Source organism: Theobroma cacao, chromosome 5 (assembly GCF_053813885.1).
Source record: "Theobroma cacao isolate CCN51 chromosome 5, ASM5381388v1, whole genome shotgun sequence".
In the NCBI taxonomy this organism is placed as follows: Eukaryota; Viridiplantae; Streptophyta; class Magnoliopsida; order Malvales; family Malvaceae; genus Theobroma; species Theobroma cacao.
In genome coordinates this window covers 46,281,112-46,300,795 of record NC_142643.1, presented here as the reverse complement: position 1 = coordinate 46,300,795, position 19,684 = coordinate 46,281,112, and the positions used below count along the sequence as shown (strand labels likewise).

The 19,684-nt window shown below is 32.3% G+C and overlaps 3 protein-coding genes and 1 pseudogene across 4 annotated transcripts; 2 read left to right on the top strand and 2 right to left on the bottom strand.

Annotated features, from left to right (window-relative positions):
• Positions 1–327: 327 nt before the first annotated feature.
• Positions 328–4,797, bottom strand: LOC18600385 (P-loop containing nucleoside triphosphate hydrolases superfamily protein). Of its 2 annotated transcripts, none has more exons than XM_007030781.3 (11): positions 4,576–4,797; positions 3,981–4,105; positions 3,668–3,767; positions 3,312–3,575; positions 2,934–3,213; positions 2,453–2,614; positions 2,074–2,289; positions 1,939–1,976; positions 1,597–1,760; positions 1,394–1,507; positions 328–1,229 (listed from the first exon to the last, which is right to left on the bottom strand). In XM_007030781.3, the coding sequence occupies exons 1-11, from the start codon at positions 4,613–4,615 to the stop codon at positions 462–464; spliced, it is 2,271 nt and encodes a 756-aa protein (XP_007030843.3). In that variant the 5' UTR covers positions 4,616–4,797; the 3' UTR covers positions 328–461. The 2 variants fall into 2 exon arrangements, with proteins under 2 accessions (XP_007030843.3, XP_007030844.3); XM_007030782.3 differs by having other exon boundaries at positions 3,981–4,102.
• A 3,275-nt stretch (positions 4,798–8,072) lies between these two features.
• On the top strand, positions 8,073–9,122 carry LOC18600384 (vacuolar protein sorting-associated protein 25-like; annotated as a pseudogene).
• A 3,761-nt stretch (positions 9,123–12,883) lies between these two features.
• LOC18600381 (DUF1995 domain protein, putative (DUF1995)) lies at positions 12,884–16,249 on the top strand. The gene is made up of 9 exons (XM_018121760.2): positions 12,884–13,264; positions 13,374–13,461; positions 13,551–13,664; positions 13,996–14,078; positions 14,318–14,432; positions 14,828–14,919; positions 15,293–15,358; positions 15,686–15,779; positions 16,013–16,249. Exons 1-9 carry the CDS (start codon positions 12,984–12,986, stop codon positions 16,121–16,123), a joined length of 1,044 nt encoding a protein of 347 aa, XP_017977249.2. The 5' UTR covers positions 12,884–12,983; the 3' UTR covers positions 16,124–16,249.
• Positions 16,250–16,545: 296 nt separating this feature from the next.
• Positions 16,546–18,976, bottom strand: LOC18600380 (Chaperone DnaJ-domain superfamily protein). Its single transcript, XM_018121761.2, has 7 exons — positions 18,673–18,976; positions 18,499–18,579; positions 18,229–18,266; positions 17,788–17,867; positions 17,568–17,651; positions 17,182–17,290; positions 16,546–16,808 (listed from the first exon to the last, which is right to left on the bottom strand). Exons 1-7 carry the CDS (start codon positions 18,931–18,933, stop codon positions 16,667–16,669), a joined length of 795 nt encoding a protein of 264 aa, XP_017977250.2. The 5' UTR covers positions 18,934–18,976; the 3' UTR covers positions 16,546–16,666.
• Between the last annotated feature and the right edge of the window lie 708 nt (positions 18,977–19,684).

The following is a 19,684-nucleotide window of genomic DNA, read 5'->3' as shown; positions in this document are numbered from 1 at the left end:
TAGTGGTGACGTAGATTAAGGGTATTTTCGTCCTTTTACTGCTGAACTTTAGTAAATATTTTACATTTAAGATTTAATGATTTATTTTTATAAAAATCCATTTTTACATTTTGTCAAATCAAATTGAAGGTATAAAAGAGAGGGACGTCAGCATTTTGCTTACATGGTTTTTTTTTTTTTAATAAGAACCATTGATCAAATATAGAAATAGAATGGCGTCCATGCGCTTTCAGCTACAGTTCTTAGTCTTAATTTTGATCAAATATAAGGGGCATTAGCTTTAGGGTTACTAAAAAAAGTACATTGATGTACATGTTAGAAGGAAAATTATGGCCAAAATGGTACACAATTAATGGACCATCATATTATCATAAAAGAAGGAATGTATGTGCAGCAGAGGAGAAGAAAATTTTAGCTGTTATTTAGGTATTGAACACAAAGAATCTGAAAGCAAGATTCATTCATTCCCTCAGAGCTGAAGGTCGTAAAGGCAATAGTGATGACTTTCTCTGACTTTGCATGCCTCTTAACTTGAGCGGACTCCACACCACTGATTTCCGCTGCAAAGCAACAACGGTTGGATGCCTTGGCTTCCATGAACCTGCCTGTGCAGGAGGAGGAGGACTCCCCATGAACTTGCTGCTGCTTCTCGTGGCTGCAGGTGTTGTCTCTGATGGGTTCCTGAACTCTGGCAATGGAGAAAACAATCTTGAGTATCTTGCTTTCCTCGGATCCCGCACTAATGATGGTCTGTCCATTGTGCCACCATTGTTGAAACCAGAAGCAGAGCTGCGGAGTGGTGTGGTCATGTATGAATGTGGCTGCAGGGTGGCGATGGATACTCGCCTTTTAGGCTGAATAACTGTTGTCGTCGTGGTTGAAGGTCTGACAGCAATGGAAACCCGTCTTGGTTTCAACAGGGCTTTTGTGTTTGTTGGTGGTGCCATCACAGTTTTGGGGTAGTTTTCTTTGTCATCTGATGCTGCCATGGCAATTCTAGCTGTCTTTCTGTTAGTTGGCATAGGTGATGCTGGAGGCATGAAATTGGTGAGCCTTCGCAATGGTAGCCTCAGTTTTGATGGACCCAATGGTGGTTTTTTCTCCATTTTGGTCCTCTCTGCTGCTTGTGTAAGAGATGGTCTACTAGAAGCAGCAGCAGCAAAAGCTCTGGTTTCCTGCTTTAATCTGGTTTTCCGTTCCTCTGCTAATTGATTTTCTAGGTCACGAACCTGTCATCAAATTCCGAAGAAAGAAAATGATACAAAATAGCAGGGAAAAGAAAAATCAGAATCTAGATGACTACTAAACTTCATGATCAGAAGAAGCTGTCCTAAAATACAACAGAAAGGCTGCTTTGGTTTGTTTAACAATCCTTAAGTCATCAAGTAATTACCTTTTCTTGGAGACTTTTGCATATATGTTCTCTAGCAGCCAGTCTCAACTGCAATGACTGTACATTATCCTGCAGCTTCTTTGTTTCCTTCTCATCATGTTTTAACTTTTCTGCCTGTTAATTAATCAAAAACCAGAGGTCAAACAACTGAATCCACCCAAAAAGTATGGAGGGAAAATTTAAATTTGATCACTTCACCATACCATTTGCTTATACTTGTAAAGCTCGGAAAGATCCACCTGTTTGCGGGCAGGACCACCTTCAATCCCCCTGACTCGGCTCGCAAAATTCAGTGAACAGATGGTCTCCCCAAGGTCTGCATCACTTGGACTGATCTGTACAAACATCAGGGTCTTGCAATCTCCTCCTGTATTTCATGATTCAGTTAGCACACTCAGATTGTGATACCCGTGAAATCTTTCATTAGGCCACCATACATGAATAAAGATCCTTCACGGGCAATCTTTCCAGATTAACCAGCTTCAGATGCCCAATCATGACTAAAGATTTGACTTCAGTGATACTCTGGTGAGAGAAAAGCTTACCCAGAGAGCTCTGTAGCATATGTGTGAGCTTTGAGTTCCTGGTTTTCCATGGAAAGTAGAATCAGTAAAGGTATAAATGTCAGACAGATATATATTTGCGGTGTGTGTATGCAAGAGAGAGAGAGAGAGAGAAACCTATAAGGAACGTGGCCTGTTTTGGATGCAAGGGCAGAAATCACATCACCTAGCGCTGAGAGAGATTTATTAATAAACTGGGATTCCTTCAACCTTTCACCTTCAACTTCAATCTTTCCCACACGCTCACTTCCAGCCAAATCTACCAGCCACAGGTGACTCCTGGTCTTTTGGCCATTTATCAAATTTGTTCCCCTTACAGTTACACGCAGCAAGCTGCAAAGAGACAATTTTGGTCATTACAGTAAAACAAGAATGTTTGGATGCACCATTATTTCTCAGCCACTATTGTTAAATAACAAAATTTTCTAATTTATTAGATAACAGGAACTCTACCCTCTCATATATAATTAGGAAACAATAAAAACAGAAAAGTTACCAGTGAGAACGGCTGCTCAATTCATTGGCGTTGGTGGCTCCCACAGATCTGACCCGACTTCCGGACTTTAGCAGCTCCCACACTTCCTCTGTGCTGTAAACAGGAGCTTCAACAAGTCCTGGAACTTCTTGTGTCCCTTCTGCCGCTTGCTTGATCTCCAACCTTTATCAACATAATGTAGGACTTCAATTAGCCTTTGCAACTTCCTAAAACTGAGGTTTTTGAAATTACTTTTCATGAAACAACCAATGGCGTCATCAATGGCTAGAAATTACGAGATGTTTTTTTTTCCAACATCAATGGCGTCATCTTCTCAACAAATTGCCCATAAGAATAGTGATTAAAGTTTGTGCCAATGGATTTTATTTCTTCATGAAAAGAAAAGTGAATTGGTGCTTAACCTGGATATTAATATAAATGTGTTTTGCAACCATACTTTAATAATTGACCAACCATAGACAAATCAATCTAAGGAACTAACTTTTTAGTAGGCCGGTTGGAGTTTTCTCCTAGAAGGTCCCTTATCTTTTCATTGTAGACCTCCATCATGCCGACAAATAGCTCGTATCTCATTACACCACCTCTCTGTCCAGAAACTCGAAACAACTCCTCCAATGTCCTGTAGTTAACTCCCCTATTTTCTGGTGTTCCCTCCATTGTAAATGTCTTCCCAGTTCCAGTTTGCCCATAAGCAAATATGCAGACATTATAGCCATCCAATACAGAAGTGACAATTGGTTTAGTTTGTGCAAAAACAACCTCTGCATAATTAAAAAACAAAGAATTAAAAAAATTTTATAATAAACTTGGTCAAAAGATCTCAGGTCATAGTAAATTCAGCCAAGAGATCTAAGGTTACCTTGGCCATCCTCAGGCCTAAAAACATGGTCAAACTTGAATTGCTTCTTGGAAGAATCAGAAGAAATTATCTGTAACTCAGTATCTTGGGACGAGTCAAATTCAACTACAGAAGAGGACCCATTCACAACTTCACATTGGTTTAGTGGTCTACATCTGCAGAAGACCCTGATGTTTCCTTTAAGTTCAATCACTTCATTGTAAAGGCGCTTCCTCTCTGATGACTCATCTAGATACTTCTTCTTCAGAAGTTCATATTCATTATCTATACAAAACAGGAAGGAGAGAAGCAATTCAAACCAAAAGAAAAAACACCGATGCGAAAACAGTTGTTTCTTCAATCAATTGGGTACTTACTGAGAAGCTGAATAGTTCCTACAACATCATGGCCAGGAAACGAATCTGTGGTGATGCCCTTCACTTGATTAGACAGAATTTCGTGCTCCATCTTCAAATTCTATGACATTAAGTTATGAAAGTCAAATTGCCAAAGTTATGAAGTCAAGCTATTGTACCACCCATGATAACATAAGAAAATAAAAGTTTGAGTTTAAGAAACAAAACCTATCAATCAGAGGAAAAAAAAGCAGACTCTTCAGTTTATGTGTGATTCTTATGAAAATTAATCAGTATTATAAATTTGAAATGTTAAAATAGAACAAAATTTTACCTGAATACTGTTACTCAAATTAATAACTTTCTGTAATATCGGAAGAGTTGGCCCCTGAGCCGGAGAAATTTCTTGGTTCGTGTTGGATATAGTGTCCTCATCCATAGAATTGGTATTCTCTTCTACTGGTTCCAAAGAAACAGCCAAAAATCTTCACATTAGTATTCCGATTATATGAATACGTAAAAAAAACATGATTTTGTTCCAAAATTAGAATTTGAAGCATTCAAATGCACCAAATAACTAAAAAAAAGAAGAGAAGAATTAGTAAATTATAACACCTTTCTAGGCAATACAAAGTACAAGGTACAAAGGGTTCATGACCTCTAATCAAGAGTTTCAATTAAGGCTTAAATTCAAGTAAATATATGCCACATGTTCTACGTTTTGAACTAAACAAGCAAATCACGACAGAGGGTTAGATCTGAACAGAATCCAAGTAAGCATTCTGTAGGGTTTCGAACATGTTAAAAAAAAATCCCAAATGGTATTTCTTTTTCAATTTTTAATATTTATTCAAGACTTGCCCAAATGATTTCTTTTCTTTCCTCTGAAATTCGATAAATAAAATCGAAAGAAAAAAAAAGTCTCCAACCTTCATCAAGAACGCTCCGATCGCAACTCTCCGAGCACATTTCCACCGTTTTTTGACAGATTTTCCACAAATTCAAACGAAAACAAGAACTCGATTATCACCGGAGAAAAATCAATAAGCAAGATTTCCGATCTCGTAAGAGAAATTGCGAGATCAGCGAGACGAGATCGAGAAATTTTTAGAAAAGGAGAGAAAATTTGCAAGAGAGCTAAGAGCGTTGAGTTTAAAGCGTGAAATTGGACTGGGGCGTAGGGTTTTCCCCTTTTTGATTGGATTCAATTTTTGAATTCAAAATGAATGAACGTGAGCCGTTTGATGGAAGTAGCTGTTCTAACGGCTATTTCATCTCTTCTTAGGTCATGTTAGTCATTCCCCCCTCTATTCCTTACAAAATTTTATCCCCTTATGTGATTTACTCTTGAAAAAGGTTCCTTTTAGAATGATTATTCTTTAAAATTAAGCAAAATCTTGAAATAATTAATACCACTTTCTTTCATGATATTAACTATTCTACACATATGAGAATAAAATTTAAACATTTTAAATTAAAATGTCATTATTTATTTTTAAAAATTACAAACTTAAACTTATAAAATTAATATTTTAAATTAAAATTAAAAAATATTAATATTTTTATATTTTAATTATAACATATTTAAATTATAAATAAAAAATTAATATTTTAAAATATTAATTTTTAAATTATTAAGTGAAATTTAAATTAAAAAATGAAAAATGCAAATAGAGAAAAATAAATTTTATTATAATAAAAAGGTTAAGTTATTAATTATATATTATAAAATATTTTGAATTTAAAAATTAATTAAAAGTATTAATATTTTAATCACAATAATATTTTAATTATAAATTAAATTACCAATTATTAATATTTTCAATCAATTATAAATTATTAATATTTAAAAGATAAAATAAAAACAAATAATCATAATAACATTTAAATTATAAATAAAATAGTAGTATTTTATAATATTAATGATTAAATTATAAATAAAATATTAATACTTAAGTAATCAACTATTAATATTTAAAAAATATAAATTATTAATATTTAAAAGATAAAATAAAATAAAAATAAATAATCACAATAACATTTAATATTAATGATTAAAATATAAATAAAATATTAATATTTAAACTATCAATTTTTATAGTTGAGGATATAGATTATTCACTTGATATTACGAAAAAACACAATAATTATGAGAAAGATGAAAAATATGAAAAAAAAAAAAAAGTAAAGTTACATTATTAAGGTTTTTGAATTTGGTCGATGGGATTTGGTCTAAGAGAAAGATCATTGTATTTACAACCAATCACATCAACAAACTTGATCCAGCTTTAATTAGAAAAAGAAGAATGTATATGTATATTGAATTATCTTATTGCACCCGAGGAGGGTTCAAGGTGTTGGCAAAGAATTATTTGAACCTTGACCCACATCCTCTTTTTGAAAAGATTGGGGACCTGTTGAAAGACGTAAACATGACTCCAGCCGATGTTTCTGAGCATTTGATTCATGGTAGAGTAGAAAGAGATGTAAATGCTTGTTTGGAGAGTCTGATACAAACACTTGAAACTGCCAAGGAAGAGGAAGAAGAAGATGCTAAAAAAAGTATAATACGTTTTCTGAGGAGGAAGAAAGGGTCCAATTAAGAGATTTATTTTTTTTCCAATAAACTTTATTAGCTTTTAATTTTGTTAGGTTTTTGTTAGTTTCATTATTATTATGTAAATTTTTTCAGTTCTGTTTTTTTTTTTTTTTCAATTTCTCTCTATTTGGCAATGCTGAATCCTTAATAAATTCTCAATTGAGAATAACTAAATAGTAGAATTCTTGATAAATTATTTTTCAATTCAGCCCTAGCATGTTTTGCCCTCATCCTTATTAACACTACAATTCATGTCTGCCCCAGCACCAAGCTGCTTCAACTGCCGCTGCTTTGCTTCCGTACCCAACAATTCAATCTCCTTCACTAACGTTCCCTTGTCTTTCTCTTGTCCATTCTTCAGTGGTTGCAATGGAATTTCACTAAGCAGAACTGGGCCTGGCTCAAGAATTCAGACCAAGTTTGAGAAATTCCAATCTTGAAGATACTATATTATCTTCTCTGCAAACACAGCACTACAATAGTTAAGAAGCAGATCGAGGAAGAAGATGGATAGGTTTAGTTTCTTCTTAGTTCTTCATTATTAGTGTTTTTTTTTTTTATAATTGCCTCAAATCAAATTTATGAAAATTGTAAGAATTATTTTTTGTATTTATAGAGAATTTCCTAACTTTATTTAAACAGGTCGGATAATTACGAATACACATAATTTCTAGTTTTATGACTTTTCTCTTTGAAGAATCCTCTTTATGTATAATTGCAAAGTCAATTATAAGATTCATGGTTTATAAATGAATTTAATATGTCTATACTATACATGACAATCATGTGTGAATTAATTATTATTAATTAAAAATTTAGTAAATATTCTGTTTTTTTCTCAACTTGGGTATAGTTGCAAATGGAATAACTTCAATACTTTTCAACAAAAAATGTACCACAAATGCCAAAAATGTTAATGGCTTGGATCTTTATCTTATCTAGTAATAATAATTAGTAACCTCATCTTCCGATGAAATGCCAAGAAAAATCCTTAAGCTGCATCAATCATACTAAGAAATAAAGATATGATCTTAGAATGGGCCATCCAAAAGATTAGAACATAGAGTGGGCCTAGAAATTGGACTAGGCCCATTTTCTAGACCTGTAAAAGCCCATAATTCAGTAAGTATTCTTTATTTTTTGCTCAATAATTCATTTATTATTCTTAGTATTTACATAGCATAATTCATTTATTATTCAAATATTGCTCAATAGCATAATCATAATAAATTCATTACAAAAAAAAGCATAAAATCTTATATTTGATACTCCCAAAGGGGATAGAGATATATGTTTCGCCTTTCAAATAAAGAGCATAATCATACTAAATTCATTACAAAAAAAAAGCATAAACTCTTAGAATTTTACATTTGATACTCTCAACGTGGTTGGAGATATATGTTTTGCCTTTCAAATAGAGTGGCATTGTGGGAATCAGTTTTGACTATAAGAGAATATAAGAGAGTGAGAAGAGACTAAGTTGCAAGTGTGACACAAATAAATTAACATAAATTAAAAAGGAAAAAAAATGGCGTGACAATGTTAGCAAATTGGATTAAACTTCTCAAACTCCTCCAAAAATATGCAAAAAAGATCAAGTGGAAAGTAAATTGATTAATCAGAAACCTGATCAGCATCAAATTCTCATTAAATAGTTATTTTTTTAAATGTTTTTTATATATATATTTGGAGAAAGGGATTCAAACTTTACTCTGTTTGAGAAAAAGATCATACACTTATTAATGAGCCAAATACTCAAGTGTTATTATCTAGTTATTTGCTTATTTATAATCTCCCAAGGTGATGAAGCCTATTTCATTAAGAGAAATGCAAAAATTAGGTGATTTTGAGCTTCCCCATTTCTTGGTCTACCTTCCTTACTTCACCTTGCAGCCGGTGAGGAGACTCGTGCGAAACAGTTACAACTTTGGAAGGATCTGGATTACTGCAATCATTAGGCTTGAGGAAGAATTTCTTCTCTTTTCAAATCTTGTGATTAAGAGCACTCTTAGTCATGAAGCTAGGAGGCAGTCCTCTCAACCTTGATTACAGAAGGACGTGCAAAATGGTTGGATAAAGGACATAGAAAATGCCTTATCCTTTGGCATCAAATTCAAGATTGAGCTGACATTGTTTTAAACTTTGTAAAAGATAATAGCTTTGAGGACTGTGTTATGACTATACCTGTCAAAATAGGTCTAGTCCATTAAGTCGGCTCATTTTTTATCAAATATGGGATGAGTTGGGTCTAAAATTTTAGGCTCATATTTTGAACTGGGCCTAAATGGGCCAGCCCATCAATCAGTGGGTTAAGGTGGGCTAGGGCAGGCAAGCCCTGTGAGTCAATAAATAAATAATTTTAATTAATTTAATAATTTTATATATTTAATTATATAAGATTAATAATTTAATTACCAATAATATTGTTTATTTTATATATTTTAATGTGTTTAATCTTTACTTATCAAATTAATAATTTTAATTTATAAATTAAATCATAAAATAATTTTATTATAAAATTATAAAAATAATTTTTTTAAAAAAAATGGGCTAACTCAACACAACGCATGGGTTAGTAAGGGGTGGGCTGAGTTGAAGTTTTGATAGCCCATATAAAAAATGGGTTGACCTGGCCCTACCCATATTTTCTTAGCCTACGAGAGCTTGGGCTGGGCTAGACCGAGTCAGCCCATATTGACAGCTCTAGTTATTACTGTTGAGAAATTACATTTAAGGATTGAATCTCGAGAAACAGAACTTCATGGCATACATTGCACAATTCTAATGTGAGCGTTAAAAATACTAGAACAAAAGCAGAAGCTTGCAATTTTTAAGGGAATTTCAATTGATGATGAAGGTGGAAAATTCTCTGTTTAATGTTATTAACTTGTTGCAATAGAAATACGTATTGAGTTAAAAATATGTCGTTTCGTATTATATGTATATTGTGTGATAGACTCGTAATATCATTTAATACATGATACATGTATAATATCATTCAATACATATATGATACTTAATTAAAGCGATAAATTATATTAATTCGTATCAATTTTCATTAATATTCTAACCTATCGTCCTACACATTGTATATGTCTTATAATAAACGACATCCAAATATTGAATTCATTATGATTGATGAATTCAACCCATTAATTTTTTTTTTCAAATTGTCAATAGCTCTTATTTATGCTATCTTTGGCGTATATAAGTTCACAATCCCATCAAAACAAATATCACATTTATTTCATGTTTGATAAATTCTTTGTAAATAGATATGTTAATTTTTATCTTTGGTGTATATAAGTTCACAATCTCATCAAAACAAGTATCACATTTATTTCATGTTTGCTAAATTCTTTGTAAATAGATATGTTAATTTTTCATTTTGAAAAAATTTTGTTTCTAGTTTATTTCTGATTGGATTGAGGAAGGTTAGTCATTTACTTATTTTGTTGTATAAGATAAGAATTGAAACATAACCTATCACGCTTTTCGATTTGTTTGACTTATATATTCAAATATAATGACAATAATATACTTCATACCAACAACTTGATTAGTCATGCGCTAACTACATAAATTAGCTCATGATATAATTTTAATAAGTTGATGGTTTATTCTAATTTGTTATAAGATTTATTTGACTTATATATTCAAATATCATGAGAATAATATTCTTTATAAGTCATATGATATCTACATAACTAGTTCATGATACAATTTTGATTAGTTGATAGCTCATTCTAATTTGTTATAAGGAATATAATATTTGATCATGTAAAAATTATAGTGGTAAATTGATGTCATATAAACATTTTATTAAAGTTAAGTTAATTTTGAAGTTTAGATTTGACATTGTAAAAATTTGTATCAAGTTATTGGTTTTGGGATTTTTCTTTTTCAAAATTTAATTTGGTGAAATATTATAAAAAAAAATCACAAGCAACAATTGATCATTACAGTCACTATTGCTAAAAAATGTAATTAAATTATAAGTAAAGTTCTTGGTGCTATTTAATAATAAACACAATAATTCAAAATTTTAAATTAATGAAGGAGGTAATTCTCAATGTATAAGTAAATTAATGAAAGAAAAATAAACCTTGGATAAATTTCATGTGAAATATTACTATACTTTCAATTTATTTATCTTGAACTTTTCTCTTTCTTTTTCTATTTTGCTCTTGATCTCTTTTCCCCTCTCCATTCTTGGTGCTAAAATAGATAGTTGTAAGCCATGAGATGGTAGACGAACTGTCTTGTAAAATATTTTTATAAGAAAATATAAAAATATTTATAGATATTTGTTGAAGAATTTACGTTAATGTTGTTGCAGTTTTGACCGTAATAGAAATAAGTTTAAAAATAAAGCTTAAAAATATATTGTTTCGTATTATACGCATATCGTGCGATAAACGTGTAATATCGTTCAATACACGTATGATAGTTAATTAAAATGATATAGCACATTAATTCGTATTGTTTTTCATTGTGCATATTGTATATGCTAAAATTACATCCTAACATTAAATTCATTATGGTTGACGAATTTAGCTCATTGATTTTTTTTTAAAATTATTGATAGCTTAAATGTGTGTTATATAGCACATATACCTTATCAGAATAATTTGTTTGGTATTATATAAATTTACAATCTTATCAATTATTATTATTTATTAATCTTATTACCATCATGCCATTTAAGTCTCTAACTTGAATAATAGAAGAATGCATGCAGAAGACTTTGTTGATATGAAGAGAAGTGAGGATGAAAGTAACTATATAATTATTAAAAAGATCTAGCTACTTACAAAAATACGGTAGACATAAAACAAAAATTCTGTTACTTATAAATTAGAGATATCTAACAATTGATAAGAACATAAAAGTTCCACCAAAACTTTGAAAGAAAGACCGACAAAGCCAATATCGAAAGGATCTAGAAGAACACGAAGCTTCTGCTTGACAGAAGAGATGACAGCGTCAGCCGTGAAAGTGATGGAATCAGTAAATATATCCATGTTTGATAAATTCTTTGTAAATAGATGTGTTAACTTCTCATTTAAAATAGTTTAATACTTGGTTGGATTGAGGATGGTTGGCCATTTGTTTATTTTATCATAGAAAAAGGGAATCGAAGCAAAATCTCTCCCGCTTTTCGATTTATTTTGCTTATATATTCAAATCTCATGAGAATAATATACTTCATGTCAACAACTTAATTAATTAGTTATGTGGTGACTACATAATTAGCTCATGATACAATTTTGATTAGTTGATGGCAATTGCATAACTAACTCATAATATAATTTTGATTAGTTGATGACTTATTCTAATTTGTTACGAGGACTATAATATTTTGGTTAATGTAAAAATTATAGTGGTAAATTGCTGTCATATAAACATTTTATTCAAGTTGCTATGGTTTATTTTTAATAACTAAATAAAAATATAAAGTTTAGATTTGACATGTAAAGATTTGTATCAAGTCCACTTGTAGGTTAATGGTTATGGGAATTTTTTTAAAATATTAATTTGTTGGAATATTATAAAAAAATCACAAGCAAAAATTGATCATTGTAAGTCACTATAGCCAAAAAACACATGTAATTAAATTATAAGTAACACCTGTGATGCTATTTGTTAGTAATAAATACAATAATTCAAATTTTTAAGTTAGGTCTAATTCTCAACAAATATGTAAATTAATGAAAAAAATAAACCTTAGATAAATTTCATGTGAAATATTATTATACTTTTAATGTATTTTCTTATTAAATAATTTCTACAAACAATCTAAACTATATTTGATTCCAAACTAATTTACAATTGACACTTGTTAGTGAAATTTCATCAAATTAAAATGGTATCTTGAATTTTTCTCTTTCTTTTTCTACTTTCCTCTTGATCTCCTTTCCCCTCTCTATTCTTGATATCAACATGGTGTTGAAGCGGGTTAAGAGATTAATCCGTTGAGTTGTTTTGTAAAATATTTTTATAAAAAAATTTTAAATTGTTATTTAGAGAAATCACTTTGTTTACTTTTTATTTGTTTATTTATTAACTTATTTTTATCATTTTCAAAAAAATTCAAATAAATTTTTATTCTTTTATTAGTTTAATCAACTCTTATACTTTTATTTTAAATCAAATAAACTTTTATAGCTAATGATTAATTAATTATTATTAATTAAAATATCACTTATCATTTTATTTCACATGATGTTAACATTTCATGATAATAATAAAGCGATATACTAATGTGACATGATGATATAGTCGTATAAGATTTTTCACTTTTCATATTAGTGCCATGTGTCATTTTAACTAAAGATAATTAATCAACTATTGATCATAATTATCTATATGATCCAAAATAAAATTACAAAGACTTGATTTAATGTAATAAAAAATAAAAATTTATTTAAATTTTTTTCAAAATAATACACTAACTTTTTTCAAATATTGTAAAAAAAATGTTCACATAAGGTAGCCAAAACCAAAAATTAATGCTTCTACGCGAATTGCTAATGGTCCGGGTCTTGTAGGCGTGGTATACTGCCACCCTGCCACGCCATTCCTCACCTCACATTTTCCTACCATTAAATTAAACAATAAAAAAAAAAATTTAAACAACAAAAGAATAAAACTCCCCTGCAAATTTGATAAATTTAGAGCAATTGTTATCTATGGCTTAGGCAATTTGGCAGTTGGTAGTTATTAGTAGTACAATTCATGGCTGCCCCAGCACCAAGCTGCTTCAACTGCCGCTGCTTTGCTTCCAAACCCAACAGTTCAATCTCCTCCACTAACTTTCCCTTGTCTTTTTCTTGTCCAATCTTCAGTGGTTGTAATGGGATTTCACTAACCAGAACTGGGTCTAGCTCAAGAACACATGCCAAGTTTGAGAAGTTCCAAGGTGACCCGTCTGAAGCCAATCTTGAAGATACTATATTGTCCTCCGTGCAAACACAGCAACAAACTGTTCAAGCAGAAGATGAGGAAGAAGATGACAGGTTTAGTTTCTTCTTAGTTCTTTATTCTCAGGGTATTCCTTTTTTCCCTTTTCAATTTTGGCCAAAAAAAGAAAAAAGTTTGTGAAATAGTCTTGGTTTTATGTGTCAGCTGCTTGCCATCTGACTTGGAGGGTGCAGTCAGGCAATCAGGTCAAGCAAGTGCCTTGTTTGTGTCTTCGGGAGGATTGAGAGCTATAGTATGTGTTCAAACAAAGATATAATCTTGTTCATTAAAATTGAATCTATACTTTAATTAAAATGGATAAATTGTTTACTTTTTTCACAGGTTGAGCTCCTAATACCTCAGCTACAGTTTCTTGATGATGAAGGTGCACAAGCTGAGCTTTGGGAACTATCAAGAATATTCTTGGATACACTTATAGAAGAAACAGGATGTCAGGTTAGTTGGAAGAACCATGGGTAAACTTAGTTCTTTTAAGGTAAATGACCATGCCTAGAAAATTGGAGTTTGTGAATGAAATCAAGATTTACTTTGCTATACACTTGGATGCAACAGTTAGCAACCAGAAAGCTTTGATTTTTAACATAGAGGAACATTTGAACGATAATGCCTTCATTGTTACTGTGATAATTTGATTTGAAGCTCCTATTTTTACATACACTTGTTTAGTAACCAAAGGTGTAAGATTTGTTTTAAGATGCAGTTTATACAATATCTAGTGAATCAATTTCTTAGCTCTATCTCTAACTTCTGAAAATTTGAATATCAGAAAGTTAGAGCTATATTTCCAGATGCTGGAGCTGCTGCATTATTGAAATATCTATGGAAAGATGCTGCTTTTGGATTTGCCAGGTGATTGCTTCCTTATTGATGAAATTAATTTAATTTTCCAGTTTGTTAAACCTTTGTTTTGCAAAACTGGTATGGCATGTTATTGCTGATTGAATTTTTAGAGTTTCTGTGGAACAGATGAGTAGTTTAGACTCAGAGATTAGCATGAATATGAAGATGATGTTTCAGCTTGCATATACATATGTAACGCATGCCACATTGTTGTGCAATTCCCAATTCCTCTATTTCTGTTTATCCAGTTTGAGTGACCGGAAGCCTGTGGAGCACCAAGATGAGATTATAGTTATGGTTGTTCCTGATTACCAGATGTTGGACCGTGTAGAGAGAATTGCCTCGGAGCTATCAGATGATCCGGTACCAACCTAACCTGCCTTATACTTTATTCAAAGCAGTGTTCTTCGTGCTAGTTATGCAAGGACCAGATTTGTCCTCCTTTACTCCTTTGTTTGGTTTTTAGGGAAGGAGTGTTCTGTCTCTCTTGATTGTCTGAAATTTTAATTGGTCTCTGACTAATAAGAGAAACATGACTCAAAAAATTTTGTTCATACCAATTTTTTAAAAGAAGAGAGTGCAGAAATGCATAAACGTATCAACTCCTACTATCTGTTATATTCATCATTATATGTTCCCAGGTAGTTGATATCATATAAAGCATCAAATTGACATCTTTTAACAGTAAAGAAACATTCGATAAATTCATATCTGAACAAGGATTGTTTTTTGTCAAAATTTTCATCCTACGTTGCTAGCCCAAGCCTCTCATCATGTGGAATCCGCGTCTCATAAGTGAAGATGTTGGAGTTGGGTTTAATGTTCGCAAGTTGAGGCGATACTTCTTAAGGTACGAATTTCAGTATGTTTACCTCAAGATGTCTCTTATTTTTGTTCCTTTTTCTTTCCTTCTTGTTCTTTATTTGTTTTATTCCCTCTCCTTATTTTAATTTCATAAGAAATTCCTAGCCCTTTTCTCAACAATGTTTGCTGGAGAAATCCTTGCGAGTAATCCTCAACTATCTGACATCCATACAATATTTTCTACCCACATTACATCTGACCCTCAGCTTAGCCTTCCCAATCTAATATAAAATATCATCATGATTCTTGCCATTCAGGGCTTGACTTTCACCCCATCATCCTTCAGCTAAGTTTTGAATTATTAAAACATAATTTACTGTTTATATAGCATGATAAACTCTATCTCAATTGTATTGCAGTTCTTTCTCGACTGTTTACTCAATGAGACCTTTCGCTGCTGGTGCTGTGTTTAGGTGTTATCCAGGGTAAGGGTCATTTAGACTTTACTATATTCCTAATATCTCCTATGCCCCATGGGGGCTATAGTTTCTGGTGAATTGTCACTCAAGTACAAACGCACGACATGGCTATGGGATGCATCAGGTATAGAATAAGTTCGGAGAGCCTTAATTATTTATGCGTGAACAATCAAGTCAGCAATTTGTTCTCAGACACTCTATTGACCAAATTTGAGCCTGATGCCCCGAAGTGTTCATCAACTTAGTTGCTAAGATTAGGTTGACATCTTCTAGCCAATATTTTTCCTGCCTTGTTTCCCATTCTTAAATTCCCTCTTTTCTGCTCATTTCCAGATTATGGAAGGTGTTTTATGATGATAAAGACAGGCCTGGTAGATATCTGCTTGCAAAAGAACTCGTAAGCCGTCCTGATGCCGAAGAACTTGAGGTTAGTTGCTTCCTAGAAGCTTCTCACTCTTGCTTGGAAAAAAAATTTAACACAAAAATAGAAAGAAAGCTGTTTAGTGGTTAGTGTCAAGTTCGTATTAAACTCTATTTATAGATCTTGTTGGACTACACTCTATTATCACATTGATCCCACTTCTTCCAAAGTATGCTCAACCTTGGGATTGAAGTGCACCCTCTACCTTGTCATGGGAACTCTTTGTTTCATCTCTGCAGATAATATATGGAAATGTAGACGAGAAGTCCAAGCAAGGCCCGTCTTTGTTTAGTCAAGCAGCAGGCATTTTTTCTTCACTGAATCGATTCATGAAAGCTATTGCAAAATAATGTCTTCTTATCCACTTTGAAATTGTTTGGACTCAACGCGTTATCATGAAGAGAATGTACATTGCATCATGGGGTGTAAAGTAAATTTTTGATGATACAATCTGACTTGAACCTTCCATTTGCTAATATCTCTCTCGTTCGTTGTTCAAAAGCCGTAAGTGTTTGGCTAAGAAGAAAATGAAACAACAGGTACAGTGTCTAGATATAGAGAAGATGGGTTTAAAATTGTGCTGGTATCATATACAAGGCTATATTACATATCCCAAAGGATAAACCAATCTCGCAGCTGCTCTTCGTTATACACTTTCTCCTCCCGGAAACAACAGAACACCTCAAGTTCTTGCTTTGTTGATGTTTGCCCACCGTTGGCGAATTCTTCTGTTCAGCTACCTTTCACCAAAGAAACACATAGACGCAACATATTCCTCAGCATATATGTTCATATATAGTCTATTGCACTTTCTTTTATGAAAGCAAAAGCATCATTGGTTGTATGTTGTTTTGAGGATCAAACATTGGACATGACTTCGATCTACTCCTAGGTCAAAACCAATCAACATTTTTGGTGGAAGTTTTTGGTTGCTTCTTTGGCTTCTGGTACCTATTATTTTCAAACTTAGCTTTAACTATGAGAGAATAAAGCAAGTCTGCCTCTGCTGAAGTATCGAAAGGCTTGTCCAGGATGCTACAGAAAACAAAACCATATACAAACATTAGTAAAAAGCCACAAACAAATGTTTGATGAAACTAAAATCAAGGCTGTCTGAGCCTGTGGCAAGTAGAAGGTCAATTTAGTTTTTGAAAACCACGGCCGATGAGGTAGCTTGAATCTGGAACTAGAAGTACACTTAAAATGCTCAGAGTGAACTTTTGGGGAAAAAATAGAGCATAACAAATGAAATTCACTTGCTAAATAGATCGAGCCAGGAGGCAGGCAAGCTCACTTGAAGAGGCAGGTACCTATTTAAGTGGCCTGGTAGTACCTAAATCATTCATAGCCCTTTACACTACACAGAATAGCAACCAAAATTTCTTGGAGGCTGGTAGAAATAAAATACCTATCAAGTAACTCCTCTAGAATAATTCTTTGTGAAGGTGTCACAAAATGGATGCAACTTCTTGGACACTGACCAACTGCAAGCTGAACTTGGTAATCTTCAGCATGTCCTGATTAATTGCACATATAGGCAACTTTAAAATCAGGGAATGTAAAGAAACTGAGAAAGTTATTGAGTTATAACATCTCTGCTGCTGTTCTTAAAATGTTCAAAACTACCATGTAATCCCATCCTTTCCGGTATCAGAAAGGAAGCTCACAGTTTCACTGAAAATATAAATTGTTCAACATATCTTGCTTCCCCGCTACTCATTCTAGATGCAAGTCAAATACATGAGAAACATAATTAAAAAAAAAAAAAAAGAACCCCCTGGTGAATATACCAACCTTGAGAAGTTGCACGAGCAGTTCCAGTTGAAGGATCATATGTGAATGCACGAGGGGCTCTCTTTACACAAGAATACGGGCACCCTACAGATGTTTCATAACAGCGTTGTTAAGAAGGCGGAAGAAATATGTGAAAAAAATAGCAATGTGCGAAACTTTGACAACTTTCGGCCACAATCAAAGCAGCTCAAATATAATGTTGAATGAACTCATTAATTACCTTTGCCAACGCAAAGAACTTCATTAACAAAAACATCAAATGCTTCGCATTCGGGGCTGTCAAAGGGATCTAAACATTCCCTACACAATGCACATCCAACAGTGAACATTGAACCCCCAAAAATGTTCCATAAAATAACAACAGAGAAATGAAAAGGCAAGAACAGACTGAACAGATACCAATCATCAAAAAAGCAACTGAATTTGCAGACCAATGCAGGAGAAGCAAAATACTACCAAATGTTATTAATTAGTATTGTTGATAGATCAAAAAATTTGAAGATATCTTAAATAGCAACATCTACTGTTGTCAACACAAATTTATTATTGTCAAATTCAAGCAATAAATCAGAACTTTCAAAAGTAGTAAAAATTCGTTCATAAATTCTTTATAAAAGAAAAAAACACACACACACATGCACACAAAGAACAAGAAATTCACCTCTCAATGATCTCGGACCGGCTGTAATTGGATAAAATCTGCAGGTATTTTCAATCCAAAATTAGTCACTAAATTCCCTATATCAAAAAGAACAAATTGGCAACCCCGAATCAATTGAAATCCTATATTTATGGTAATTAAGAACAATTTGCAATAAGAAATGAAAAGAGACTACATTAGCTAACATAAATGGGAGTCCAATAGATAAAAGGTTACTAAATAGAAACCAAATGAACATAAAATGGGGAAAATAAAAATAAAAATAAAAACCTCGTAGGCCTGGATTACACGGCGGATCATAGTATCAGAATCTCCTCCACCTCTGTTTACATCAGGATGGTACTCCTTCACCTTTGAACAAAAAAAAATCATATTAATTTTCTTAGTTTTTCTTGGAAAATAAACCGAATTATTTATTTATTCATTAATTTATTTATACTTTACTTTGGCGCGGAAAGCAGCTTTGAGCTCGGCGGTGGAGCAGTTAGGGTGGATGCCGAGGACGGCGAAAGCGGTGGAACTGGAGAGAACTGGCGAAGGATCCTCTCCGGCTCTACCTCTGCAATTAACCGTCAGTCGAGGAGAGAAACGACGACGTGGAGACCTTATAGTAAAATTAGTGAAATTTCGGCCGTTGAGATCTAAAGCGGTCGCCGAAAGTGGAAGAATCAGAGGGATTGAACTGCAGAGACACAACGATTTCATCCTCTCTCTCTCTCTCTCTCTCTCTCTCTCTCTCTCTCTCTCTCTCTCTAGATTTTGATTTTCAGTTGGTGGTCGTTGCTCGCTTTTTTGAAGTTCAACTAAGGGAGATCAAAACGGTGCGTTTCGGCCTTGGAGGGACTTTCTTAACTCTATACAATTTTACTAGTATTTATTGTTATTGCACGTGTCATAGTTGTTTATTTATTTTTAAATAATGATTTATATATAATATAATTTTTTAATAAATACAGTTAATTGTATATAAATAAAATATAGTTAATATTTCAATTATATTTGAAATCTTGTAATATTAATGTAATTAAGACTATTATTTAGAAATTAATTGACGCATTTGGATTTAATAAAATATCTTAAAAAACAAATTCTAAAAGAATAAAAATCTAAATTTTAATTTGAATAACAAAATTGAAAAGATTCGATCAAAATTAAACTTTAGACTTTCAAAAATACCTAACAAGCATACTTCTCAAATTTATAAAAAAAATATTATTTTAAATTATTTTAATACCAAAATAACCCGAACTAATTATTCTCATTAAATTATTTTATAGGAATCATATCTTTGATCAAACAAAGGAAAAATTTTAGAATTGGGAAATAACAGTCAACTAGGATAACAAGGGCATGAATGATAGGAAACATGAAAAGCACTATAATCAATAACAAAAGTCATGCAAGATAGATGATAAAAGCTCACCAAGATGATAAACTCTCATGCTAATTTACACAC

What these genes read in the sequence shown, in the direction of transcription:
- LOC18600385 (XM_007030781.3), bottom strand. Translation starts at nt 4,615, where the DNA reads ATGTGCTCGGAGAGTTGCGATCGGAGCGTTCTTGATGAAG. An exon ending in TTGAGCAGCCGTTCTCACTG is followed by an intron (nt 2,290 to 2,452) that starts GTAACTTTTCTG and finishes GTCTCTTTGCAG; the next exon opens with CTTGCTGCGTGTAACTGTAA. An exon ending in ACAGGCCACGTTCCTTATAG is followed by an intron (nt 1,977 to 2,073) that starts GTTTCTCTCTCT and finishes ATGGAAAACCAG; the next exon opens with GAACTCAAAGCTCACACATA.
- LOC18600381 (XM_018121760.2), top strand. Translation starts at nt 12,984, where the DNA reads ATGGCTGCCCCAGCACCAAGCTGCTTCAACTGCCGCTGCTTTGCTTCC. An exon ending in CGGAGCTATCAGATGATCCG is followed by an intron (nt 14,433 to 14,827) that starts GTACCAACCTAA and finishes CTACGTTGCTAG; the next exon opens with CCCAAGCCTCTCATCATGTG. An exon ending in CTGATGCCGAAGAACTTGAG is followed by an intron (nt 15,780 to 16,012) that starts GTTAGTTGCTTC and finishes TCATCTCTGCAG; the next exon opens with ATAATATATGGAAATGTAGA.
- LOC18600380 (XM_018121761.2), bottom strand. Translation starts at nt 18,933, where the DNA reads ATGAAATCGTTGTGTCTCTGCAGTTCAATCCCTCTGATTCTTCCACTT. An exon ending in AAGCTGCTTTCCGCGCCAAA is followed by an intron (nt 18,580 to 18,672) that starts GTAAAGTATAAA and finishes TTTTGTTCAAAG; the next exon opens with GTGAAGGAGTACCATCCTGA. An exon ending in TGCTCGTGCAACTTCTCAAG is followed by an intron (nt 17,291 to 17,567) that starts GTTGGTATATTC and finishes GCAATTAATCAG; the next exon opens with GACATGCTGAAGATTACCAA.